The sequence below is a fragment of the Neolamprologus brichardi genome, chromosome 14 (genome assembly GCF_056152115.1).
Source record: "Neolamprologus brichardi isolate AB-2024 chromosome 14, ASM5615211v1, whole genome shotgun sequence".
NCBI lineage: Eukaryota > Metazoa > Chordata > Actinopteri > Cichliformes > Cichlidae > Neolamprologus > Neolamprologus brichardi.
The window spans coordinates 39,822,691-39,835,005 of NC_142117.1; the positions used below are offsets into that span (position 1 = coordinate 39,822,691).

The 12,315-nt window shown below is 40.1% G+C and overlaps 1 protein-coding gene across 1 annotated transcript in view; it reads right to left on the reverse strand.

The window, feature by feature from the left end:
• med17 (mediator complex subunit 17) overlaps positions 1 to 12,315 on the reverse strand; it is a 13,265-nt gene continuing 950 nt past the window's right edge. Inside the window, exons 2-13 of the mRNA XM_087851326.1 lie at positions 11,950 to 12,195; positions 11,110 to 11,273; positions 10,768 to 10,987; positions 10,525 to 10,661; positions 10,319 to 10,400; positions 9,940 to 10,092; positions 8,318 to 8,448; positions 7,041 to 7,225; positions 6,571 to 6,708; positions 1,268 to 1,385; positions 988 to 1,147; positions 1 to 445 (exon numbers count right to left, since the gene is read on the reverse strand). Coding sequence (XP_087707452.1) covers positions 237 to 445; positions 988 to 1,147; positions 1,268 to 1,385; positions 6,571 to 6,708; positions 7,041 to 7,225; positions 8,318 to 8,448; positions 9,940 to 10,092; positions 10,319 to 10,400; positions 10,525 to 10,661; positions 10,768 to 10,987; positions 11,110 to 11,273; positions 11,950 to 12,181 — 1,929 coding nt within the window. The 5' untranslated portion in view covers positions 12,182 to 12,195 and the 3' untranslated portion in view covers positions 1 to 236. The remainder of the gene's footprint in view (positions 446 to 987; positions 1,148 to 1,267; positions 1,386 to 6,570; positions 6,709 to 7,040; positions 7,226 to 8,317; positions 8,449 to 9,939; positions 10,093 to 10,318; positions 10,401 to 10,524; positions 10,662 to 10,767; positions 10,988 to 11,109; positions 11,274 to 11,949; positions 12,196 to 12,315) is intronic.

Consider the following 12,315-nt stretch of genomic DNA (forward strand, 5'->3'; position numbering starts at 1 on the left):
TGCTTTTTATTTTGTATCAAACTGTTTGAGGTATACACAGTCCACACCTTACACTATAAGCAACAGGCAGAGGACACTTGTGTGGACAGACTTCACGAGTTGGTTAAAAAAATAAAAGAAATGAAAGCGCTGTCGATTCTTTCAAATGTGAGGAAGAGAGTCTATGAAGGAAGATTGTCCTCTTTAAATAAGCTGTTATTTTGTGTGTGGGAGGAGTCAGCAGACAGAGTCAGCACCTAAGGACAGGGAGTCAGCGCCGCCATGAGGAGCTCCATCTTGTAGACAAAGTTTCGGCCCTCCATCTTGCTCCAGTGGACCTCTTTGTACGGCCCTCTGAGGTGGCTCCACTTGGCGTCCTGGATGACGTCGCTCTTTGGCAGCTCTTTGATCTGGCTGCGAGGGAACTGCACCAAAACTTTGCACCCGCTCTCTGGGCCGTTACGTACTGAAGAGACAAGAAACTTTAATGAAAACCCACTGACAGTTATTTACTTTGCTGCATAATGATAAAGAGCTGCTGAGCAGACTTTTGTTGTTTTTAAACAATGACAATAAAGTTTCTGTCTTGTCTCGCCACACATTATTCTTCAGTGTTTACAGATATTCAGCATGAGTGTTGCATGGCCCGAGGAAACCGGCTCATGATGCATTTCAATGATGTTTGAAGAGAGGATGTTTCTCAAAGATTCCCCAACTTGTATCAACCTGTCTGCTTAATCCTGAGCAATTTTCCATGAACTGACAGACTGGGTGTCGTCTTGATTTATTACATTAGTTTCTACCTTTTCTTTCAAATAAAAAAGGTTGATATATAATTTTTTTTTTTTACATTTTAGCCTTTATTCAACAGCACAGATTTTGGGGGGAGGTTAGCTAAGGGAGAGCCTGAATGTCTCATGCACAGAGGCATGAGTAGTAGAGTTGCTGCTGCTAATATGATCTTCCTACTACAGAGAAACCTGAGGATCCAAGAGCCATCGGTCTCACCTGAGATGGCGTACTCTCCGTTGGGAGAGGCCACAGTGACCGCGGAGGCATTTCCGATGCTCTCCACTGGGCCCAGACCTACATGGTTACTGAAGCTCAGGACGTGCCAGCCCATCACCTTAGCCAGCTGCTGAACTGCATGTACCTGATGCTGCGACATCTGTGAAAAGAAGGCAGGCATACGCAGAACTAAATACTGAAGCATTACAGTCAACAGTGTGCAGCCATGCTTCTAGTAAATTCAGCCTCCTCCAATAACTGTGGAAGTTACTGGTGTTACCTGTGAGAGGAGAAAGTCTTGCAGCTCCTGTTCCTGGTGTGACAGCGTGACCACACGTCCATCTCTGTGCACCACCCTGATCTGCTCCACACCGATGTTCAGCTGCAGCTGGATGGACCTAAACACACCCAATAAAACACAGTGAGCCTCATTTCAGAGGATCAAACACGCTGGTCCAGAGTCATGTAAACATCCATATATGAGGAGTGAAAAGCATTTTTCAAATCCATTTATTTATATAGTTCACAACAGCAGTGAACGAAAATAGAAAAATATAATGATAAACGTTAGTTAACAAAAGTACAAAGAAATTACTATAGATTCAGAAATAAGACTCACAGCTCGCAAAATTTCAAAATCCCTGGTAGCCCTTCGGGCAGTGTGATGGCTTCATGCAACCACACAACTGAAATACTTGGGTAATATTCATTTGATCTTTTTGTCTTATGTTTACATTATGCTCTAAAGCTTCTGTGATCATAATGCCCAAATGGTGGCATAGACTTTGCTTTGCATTGTTTGTTATTTTATATATGTTATATTAATTATATTTTCTGCTCTTTCTGAGTTACCTGGCCTCCGCTCCAGTCCTTCCTGGTTTGGCTGAAAGAGGAGGCTGAGGGTGGAGCTGGTTTAAATGCAGAAGCCAATAAAATGGACTGGACCATCTATTGTGATCATGCAGGGGGAATGGGGTTCTTCTTGAATGATGGTTAGCTGTTATCTCTCTAGTTTTCACCTTTGGTGTATATAGTGGTTTGTTCATTTGCTATATAACTGGAGCTGTTTCTCATTTGGGCAGGTCAGTTTGTTGAGTTATGTTTTTGTTAAGTGACTTTTGAGTAGAGTTCTGTAAAGTTAACCTCTTTTATGGGCCCACTTGGTTCTTAAAAAGTTTATTTTTGTTATTTTGAATTTTTGTAATCATCTTGTCATTTTTGGGGTATAATAAAACCCATTTTTTTGAAGATTACATTTTTGCCTGTGTGTTCCTGGCTGCTTTGTTCATGACAGGCAGACACTCTTCCGTTTTTGGTAGCCCAAAATAAATTTAAGTAGCCTGAAAAAAACAAGAGGACAATTTTTTGATGGATGTTTTGTTACAAAACAAAACATCCATCAAACACAAATTACAACAACTGTATAAAAATTACAATCATCAACTCAAATACTTGGTTGTAATTGAACAGAAATTTCTATGAACTTGTAAAAACTGCGTAGAACATGAATCAGTCTGTGTCAGATCCTGAATCTGAAGTTTCCACTGGAGTCACGGGTAAGAGGTAAGTGGAACCAAGATCGAGGCCATTTGCTTTGTTTGCAAAGTTTGCAAAGACTGCTAAATTTTGCCAAAGGTAGTTCACTCTTTGCAACACAGTACGCTGTTCTAAACAGATTTTTCAGGACTTCTTCTTGTGCTTGGTTTATTTTTCATATGTTTTTTGCAATTGGTGTTTGTTTAGGGAATGATGCTGCAGACTGAGCAATAATGCATTTCTTGCATTTCTCAAGGGTTCTGATGGGGTCTTTCTTAAAATTACTGGTCCCAGTAACAAAGGCGCTTGTCGACTCAGAAATCGAGTGAAACTCACAACACACCCGGCAGAACTTTATGTTATTTAACTCGTCATATTCCAGCCACAGAAATTCTTTTGTCCATGAAACCAAAAAAGCTGCGCTTTCTTTTTGCCTCATAGTCTGATTTGTCATATCTTTTCCATTTTGTGGTAAGCTTTTCTTTGGCTGTCCCCTCTTTACCCTGACCTGTCTTATTTGGCTCTGCAGGACTAAAATACCTGCGTAAATCCATCTGCTTTTACACACGCACTTGCATAATGATCAATTCTCTGCACAATCAACCTCTATGACATGTTTAAGCTTGCTGCGGAAGATTTCACTTGTCATATTTACATAGTAAGCTAATGAGTGATAAGGAATTGGAGAGGAATTAATCTGTCACTCACCAATCAGTACTGCCGCTCTCTATTCACAGTTTGCACGATGGCAAAGTGAACGTGAAGCAAAAAAAAGAAAAAAGAAAAAAAAAAGCGCAAATTCAAACGCGATTTCATTATGTCACATATTGACAGTGGCTCTTCGATACCAATGACAACATTACCCAGCTACGTTTGCGAAAGAATGCAAAAGTATTGACATATATTTTTTCTTCCTATGATAGCCTGATGGGCAGGGCTGAGTTGGAATTTGGTAGCCTGAACCGGAAAAATTGCTAGTGTTGGGACGTCGGGATAGCGATTTTGCGAGCGCTGAGACTATTAAATAATAAAAGCTGCAGCTATTGAATATTTTAGTAATCAAGTATCCTATTGATTATTCAAGTAACTGGATAAGAAATACGTCTGCCTTATAATAAATACTTAAAAGAGGAAAAAAAACAAAAAAAACAAACAAACACAAAAACAAACCCCCCCCTACAGGTTATCAAACAAAATCCCCAAAAAACAGGAAATAGAAAATTGTTATTTCTACAGTGTGTACCAATGTTGTAATATAACTACATACAATGCCCATAAAAAACAACAACAAAAAAACATTCATGCAAATGAATTGCATGCAGTGGGTCAAATGTTTGTGCGCATATGTTGAGGTAGTTCCCTTTGTTGTGATCAGCGTTCAAATTGTTACTCAAATCATTATTACACATATTACACAGACTACTTTTTGAAAAAGTAATGCAGTACTTTGCTTAATCACTTCATTATCAAAATCATAACGTTACTTTCATGTTACTCTGCAAATAGCTGAAATACAATGTCTCATAATCACCATTTAACAATATAAACCTGAGACTACAGCCCCACATACCAAAACAAATCCCTAATGAGGACACAGATCTCTAAGATCTCTCTCCTAGTGCACTAAAAAGCTGACTGCACAAAGCAAAGATGAAAACCAGCACCGAAAAGCGAACGCCACAGTGATTCTGCTTTAGAAACATGAACAGGTATAAAGGGAGGCTGCAGTCTGACTGCCATCTCCTTGATTCCATGTAGAAGTTAATTCAATTCAATTTTATTTATACAGCACCAAATCACAAAAAACGTCGCCTCAAAGTGCTTTATATTGTAAGGTAAACACCCTACAATAATACAACAGCAAAAACTCCAACAAACATATGACAACCTATGAGCAGCACTTTGGTGACAGTGGGAAGGAAAAACTCCCTTTTAACAGGAAGAAACCTCCAGCAAAACCAGGCTCAGGGAGGGGCGGGGCCATCTGCTGCGACAAAACACATCCTTTGGAAGCCAGAGATTAATAATAACTAATGATTAAATGCAGGAGGTTTATAAACACATAGTAAGTGAGAAAGGTGACTGAAGAAACAACACCCAGTGCATCATGGGAATCCCCCGGCAGCCTACGTCTATTGCAGCATAACTAAGGGAGGATTCAGGGTCACCTGGTCCAGCCCTAACTATATGCTTTAGCAAAAAGGAAAGTTTGAAGCCTAATCTTAAAAGTAGAGATAGTGTCTGTCTCCTGAATCCAAACTGGAAGCTGGTTCCACAGAAGAGGGGCCTGAAAACTGAAGGCTCTGCCTCCCATTCTACTTTTAAATACTCTAGGAACAACAAGTAGGCCTGCAGAGCGAGAGCGAAGTGCTCTGATAGGGTGATATGGTACTACAAGGTCATTAAGATTACATTTTTCAAGACAGGATTTTAAAGGTGCAGGATTTCACAGGAAGCCAATGAAGAGAAGCCAATACAGGAGAAATCTGCTCTCTCTTTCTAGTCCCTGTCAGGACTCTTGCTGCAGCATTTTGGATTAGCTGAAGGCTTTTCAGGGAGTTTTTAGGACTTCCTGATATGGGTCAGGGTACTGGCCTCAGCATTCGCTCAGCTTTCACTCTGGGTTCTGGGTTAGCTTAGCTTTAGCATGGTGTCTTGGTGGATACCTGGCAGCATAATGCAGTTGTTTCTGTCCTGGATGCAGTTTTCCACTCTACAATTTATCTCGTCCTTTTGTGCAAAAAAAATAAATGTCCATATCCATGCTCTAGATCAGGGGTATCCTGCTTGTTTTTGAGATATCCATGCTGCGGATTACCTGGATCAGATTTGCTTTGCCAATAAGAAGCTACACAGGCTGGTTAGTTGGAAAACAAGCAGGACAGCGGCCCTCGAGACCAGGAGTTCGACACCTGTGCTCTAGACTATTTTCCTCCTTTGACACGCAAACTGAAATCAGCTGATTATAGTGCAAGTGTAAAAACCATAAGTGGGATTAATAGGCGGGCATTCAAACAATTCCAAGGAATTTGACTACTGAGAACAGGTTTTCTACAAGAACACGTTCTCGATTCCCGTCCCTAATTTGCATGCCATAATAAAACTAAAGCATTTGAAGAAAACATTCTCTTAAATGCAAAAACAAATAAATAAATGATCTCAAATACAATAATGCTTTGATGCAAAGTTTTATGCTTCTAAAGACGAGATGTTTTGATGGTGCACATCTTAATAATTAACATTGTCCAACCTAACAGCCCCAAGTCATTGGCTCAGAGTTTTACTGGCCCATGCGCATTTTTATTGGCCTGGGGGAAAAAGCTGTTTCCCCCTATATATTAATACAGTTTTATTAACATAATATTCTTGATATATTTCTTTTTCACTGCTTAAAACAAATGACAGTGACTGGAACAAACTTTAAAGTCCTATTTTCTTCACATCAAAGTTCATTAAGCAGGTTGTTTTTTGAAGGATCCTGCCAGCTGTTTCCCAGTAAAGGTTGTGATGGTGATAACAGTGGTCTGATTTGGACACTAGAAAAATGAGCTCACCGTCTCAGTCAGACAGTCACTGTTGCTGCTGTGTTATCAGTAATTTTGTTTAAAAACTGGGGACCATGTGGGTTTAATGTTGTCATACTTTTTATTCACATGCTGCTCCTAGATACATTTCTATTGCAGGTTTGTTTTTAGTTGCAAATGTAGGTAAAACATTTGCATTTACATGGCGGCCACTGAGCGCTACAGAGCCGAGCATTAAACAAATCAGCAAAGCAAAAACTTTGTGTCAAGGATTTTTTCAATTGTTGAGTTTTTCGATTACAAAATACAAAATATTTTAATTCTAATAATTTTAAAAAGTATTTTAAATTAAAATAACAATAGTACAAAATGAATAGTGAATATTTAGTAAATATTTAAAATAGTGCAAATCTGTGATAATAAAAAATATAATAAAAATAAAATGTACAAATTAAAAAAAAAAAAAAATTAATATTGATATTTAAAATAATGAGTAAAATAAACTCCTCTGCACTCCACTTACTTGCAGATCTGCTCGTAGCCTTGTGAAGTGATGAGCACCTTGACACTGGACTCGTATACGTCATTAATGTTGGACCAGTGAGCCTGGATCTGCGGGTCTTCAATCCGACTGGCCAGACTATCGATGGTACGTGCCGTCCTGTTGACCACAAACACCGTGGTACCCGTGAAGAGTATTGCGAAGCATTATACAGCCAACAAAAAGTAGCTAACAACAACTCTTCTGTTAAAAGATTAAATATTTTAAGATAAAAGGACATAATTTAATTTCCAGAATCAGTTTGGGATTAATAAAGTATTCTGATTCTGATGAAACAACAAACACAATATGAGCCATCTGCTAGCCAAATGTAGGCAAACGCTGCTTTTTTGAGCTGCTAAAGTTTCTGGAGCTCCTAAATTTGCAGTAAAATTCAATATTGTTGCTGGTAACTGTTTCTGTATTTGTAAAATTATATCAGGATATTTTACCTGCGACGTAGGAAGATGTGTTTGGCCTGTTTGATCATCTTCTCCAGCAGCCCCTCAGTCTGCTGCCAACTGGAGATTTCTGCCTTGTCATAGGCCAGTGGCCCTGCCAAACGCAGACGTTTGTGCCCAAAGGGAGCGCTAGAAGGGTGCGGTATCACCACAGAGCTCAGCTGCTGCTTGTGAAACTATAAAAGAAACAAATGTTGCCAATGAAATGTGCACTGAGACGATGAAATTTAAATGAATAACAATAGAAGTGTCTCCTGGCAGAGTAGAAGACGACAGGTTTCCAGGGTTGTTGTAGGCAGAAGAACACAAATATATCTTAATATCTAAAACAAACATCCAACATTAAAACTTTAAATTTACAAGAAAAAAAACCCTCATAGATTCCTTCACTTTGTAGCTGTAATTTTCTTGTAAGCACCCTCTGCTCAGAAACGACTGTCTCTTCCTGAGTGCAATTCAGCCGGTGCTCTCTTCCTGTTAAAAGGGAGTTCTTCCTCCCCACTATCACCGAGTAATACTGCAGGGGACTATTGCAGTTTTCTCTTTAATTCTCTTTCTCTAATTCTAAGCACACTGACACCTGACCAGTATTCCCTAACTGAGATGGATTTTTTGAGGATATATAGTTCGTCTGCAGGTTGTGCAAAACGCTGCAGCGAGGCTTTTGACAAAATCCTCCAAGTACTCACATGTGACACCGTTATTATCTCAGTGGCTTCCTGTTAAATTTAGAGTTGATTTTAAGATCCTGGTCTTGACCTACAGAGCTGTGCACGGACTGGCACCAGCCTACATCTTTGATCTGCTACAGCCCGATGTCCCCAGCAGGTCTTTGAGGTCATCTGATCAGGGCTTACTTGCTATAAAAAATACTAAGAGGAGGACTGAGGGTGACAGAGCTTTTGCCACTGTGGCCCCGAGACTGTGGACTCTCTCCCTCAAACATTAAGAACTGTGGACACAGCAGCTGTTTTTAAAAAACAACTCAAAACTCACCTTTTTAAAACTGCTTTTGGTTAATTTTTTGCCTGTTTTATTTTCTCTTTTTAAATCTTTTTATGACTTGTAATCTTATGTGCAGCACTTTGTGATTCTGTCTTGAAAGGTCCTATATAAATAAAAATGTATTTATTATTTATTTATTTAAAAGTTAAAGGAAAGAGAGAAAAAAAGGCAAAGCTTAAAAATATTTAACGCTTTTCAGATCATATCTGGTTTCCTCCAGAGGTGGTTAATAGATTGCGCTCTACAGGAATCTCACTTCTCACCTCTCTCATCATCTGATGCAGATTGTGTTCTAGTACGTAAAGGTGGTCGTCCGGTTTGGGTTTCTCTGGAGATGCCCGGTTGTTTTTCTTCTCCCCCGTAGAGTGGCACAGTGAGATTGACAGCTGCAGACCTAGAGAGAAAAATCACAGGTGTGTTTGGAGGGGAGAATGACACTTTGGATGAATTAGGGCAGGAGGATCATCAAAGACTCCAGTCACCCCAGCCATAAACTGTTCAAACTACTTTACAATTTAAACAGTAAAGTACTGAACAAGGTTCTGCAGTATCCGGTCCCGGTTCTGGACCGGATACTGCAGTACATGACAATAAAAGTGATTTGATTTGATTTGATTTGAGTGTTCACTAAAAGTGAAAGAACATTCTTTACACTCTTGACAAATGTGAAAGCTGAATACTTGATGACAGCTGCTCGTACGTAACATTAAGAATATTACTCAGAACATTAATATGGTGTTTGTTTTATAGATAAAAAGAGGAATGCAGCAGATAGCACCTGTTACTTAACCTCCAGTAAAAGAGCACTAAAAAAGAAAGAAAGAAAAAAAAGGCCACATTAGTCAGTCATTATGTTAAATGTTATTCTAGCTGTCAGAGCGCTTCATGTTCGTATTTATGCCTCTCTGCTTTGTCTTTTGGTCACTTCCTGTTTTACTTCAAAGGTTGTTTTCTCTTGTGTCTTATTTTGGTTTCACCTCCTATTTTTTGGTCTTTTGTTTTCTCCAAAAGTTGATTCTGTTCATCTGGACGTAGCGTTTTCTGGGAGAAACGTTTTGTCATCATCAGGTGACATCTTCAGTCTCAGCTGACTGCAGGTTTCAATCTTATAAACAGTACATTTGCATAATGACTGAAACCAGCCCAGTGAAGGAACAATGGGCTGTTTTCCTTTCCCCTCACTGTTTCCACGTGTGTGTGTGTATATATAATCATCTTTTCTTGTCTTTCTTTATCAGATTGTCTGTCTTCCTCCATCCCCACCTGTTCTTATTTGGATCTTTCACCATTTGTTAATACCTATAGGTCCCATATTAGTTCACACGTTAACTCGAGTCTGAACGAATCCCCAGAATGTATATTTCAAGTTTTAGAGCAAAATACCACACAGGTATTTTTTGTACTATGGCTGTGAGTCTACATTTTGGTTCTAAGTTCTATTAAATTACAACAAGATATTCCCATGATAACATCGAACAAAACCACTGTGTTGTCATGGATTTTGTAGACATAGACTAATGCATCGATATTGTAGCATTTTTAAAAAATGTTTTCATCTCTTTAATGCCATCCACAATCACTTGACAAGTGGACAACCTCCTGTGCTCTTATTTTGAAAGTTTACTCTGTTGCGGCAGTCTCAACCCACGGTGAGACAAACTACATTTCCACCATTTTTGGACTGCAGTCCTAGTTCTGCTCTGAAGATCTGCTGTGAGCTGGAGGGTCCCCCTAACCTGCAGCAGGTGGAGAACTGGTCCTTGTGCTCAAGCACTGGGTCAGTTATTCTCTCAAGGCAAGGTATATGCTTCCGTATGGCACACATAAGCACATACATAAGTGTGAGAAACACTGAACCAGGACCCCATTTGTGTCATATTCTCACCTGGGAATGGCTGTGAGATGATCTGGTTTTTCACAACAATGTGAGGGATCTGGGATTTGATCTGAACTGCCTCCCTCGACAGCTGGGCGAAGATCTCCTTACAGAGCAAAACATTCTGAGCCGCCTCCAGTTTCACGTGCCATTGCTGCGTACCTGAGCAGAGACGAAAGAAAAGACCAAGAGTTTCGTTTGTGGGATTTACTCTTACAATTTAGAGTGGGCTCAGTCATCCTTTGCCAAAGCCTAAAGAGCGCTTTCTCACACAGAATGTAAGAATTTAGTATTTTCATAAAATGCCCTTCTAGAAAAAAAAAAACGTGGAAGAAAAGAGCCTCTGTGTTATGAACAACTTTTGATGTGTATATGTGCTGAACCATACCAGCTTTGTTCTTTTGCTGTTGTCTGAAAAGGCTGACGGTTCCCAGATCACCAATGTCAGGAGCTTGTTTCTGAATGGACACCTGAAGACACAAACAGCATCTTTCTTTACACCTAATATATCTGGTAATTATCTAAAATCAAAGAATGAACAAGGAATGAGAAAAGATGAATAAAAACATATTATACATGTCATTTCCCTCTGACCTTGATGTAAGCAGACCCCTCCAGGTCACTGGGGATCTGGACGTCCAGTGGGCAGTAATCCTCTGGGATTTTTTTGTCCAGATCAATGTCAGTATTTTTGATCACTTCAAATGTGCCATGATGGGGGAAAAGGGAGCCTGCACGGGCAAACACAGGAGTTAGAAAACAGGTTTAAAGTGTCCTAATGTTAATCTGTAGGATGCAGCAGCACTGACTGAGTGAGGTGTTTTCCCCTCTCATCACCTGCACTGCGGTAGCTGAGGTCTCCCAGGATCTTGTCTCCAACTTTGCGTAGTTTCCACTGTGAGCGCAGCCGCAGCAGCTCAGAGTTGAAATCCCTTTGCCTCCTGTTCTCCTGGTTCTCTGCGACTGACTTACTGAGCTTCTCTGCTCCCTTTTGAAGGATCATAGCTGCTGTGGCCAATGATTTCTTTTTACTGATCAGCTGGAAAACCTGTGGTGTCTGCAGGAGTTGGAGAAGGAGCAAAAGATCTCTTTGTGGACAAACCTAAGAGTGCTTTTCTCACATTTAGAGATTTTTTGTAGAACCCTTAAAAAATAAGTAAGTGACATTGTTTAATTTACCTTTCCAGCTGCTGGATCCTGAGACACGGGGTCTAAAGCCATGTACTTCTTCTCCTTCACCACACTGAGCACATCATAGAGTACACACATCTCTGTGAGGGCGCTGCGGAGGTTGTTACGCACCGAATCCCAGGGCCAAAGAGACGGCTGAAATTTTACTGTGCCTATGCAAGAAAACAGAACATTGGGCTCAATTCCAACAAGTGATAAAAAACCTCATGTTCTGTTTTCAGTTCATTTGTGCAGTCTACTTGGTGGTCCTCCTTTCTTCATCAGAGTCAGGAGTAAATTGTAAATAAAGTTTAACTTTATTTAGCTGGATCTCATTACTCCTGAAATCCATTTTATTTATTTATTGGAGCAGCGGATGTACTCTTAGGATTGACATAATTCATAACTCCATCAGTTTTCACAAGGCCTCCAACACCTCGGGCTGAAATGCAGCCTCAAAACATGACAGAGGCTCCATTGTGACTTAAATGGTAAATACATTGTTTCTTATACAGCACTTTTCTACTCTGAGCCCTCAAAGCACCTCATTCACCCATTCCCACAAGCACTTTTTTTCTATGCTCTTTATATGTAACATTCACATGCTTTCATACTCTGATCAACTTCTAGTATCTTGTCCAAGGATATTTGGCATGAAGACTGAAATTATATATTTATTGGTAATTATTCACCATCTAAGTGAAGTTCTGAACTGAAATGTTTAACCTATGATGAATGAAGTTCAGCTTGATATTTTATGTTGGCCTAAGGCACACAGCAGCGGATTATACCAAGGATTGTGTGATGGCTCGTGTAGCTCTAGCTCCTTGCTTTATTTAAGCATTTTACCTTCTTCCTCCTCTCCATCCTGCTTGCCCCATTCTCGGTCCTTGGGTTCTCCCTCAACATCCTCCTCTGAGTCGGATCCCTGGCTGAAGTCAATTCTTTGTGCCAACTTTGCCAAGTTCTGGGACATGGATAGAGGAGGGACGTAGGTCTCTGTCCCATCCAGGGCTACTTCCTGCATCTGCTTCTCACAGGAAGACTCGATGCTGATCCTCACCGCTGGACCACCAGACATGATGACAGACTGGGCTGAGAAGTAGAGTGGACAGGCAGAAAGGGGTAGTCATCAAACACAGACACAGGGGAGACCAGAAAACCTCTGAATCAAACATTTAATATAGGTTGTTTAATAACCAGAACATTAAAATA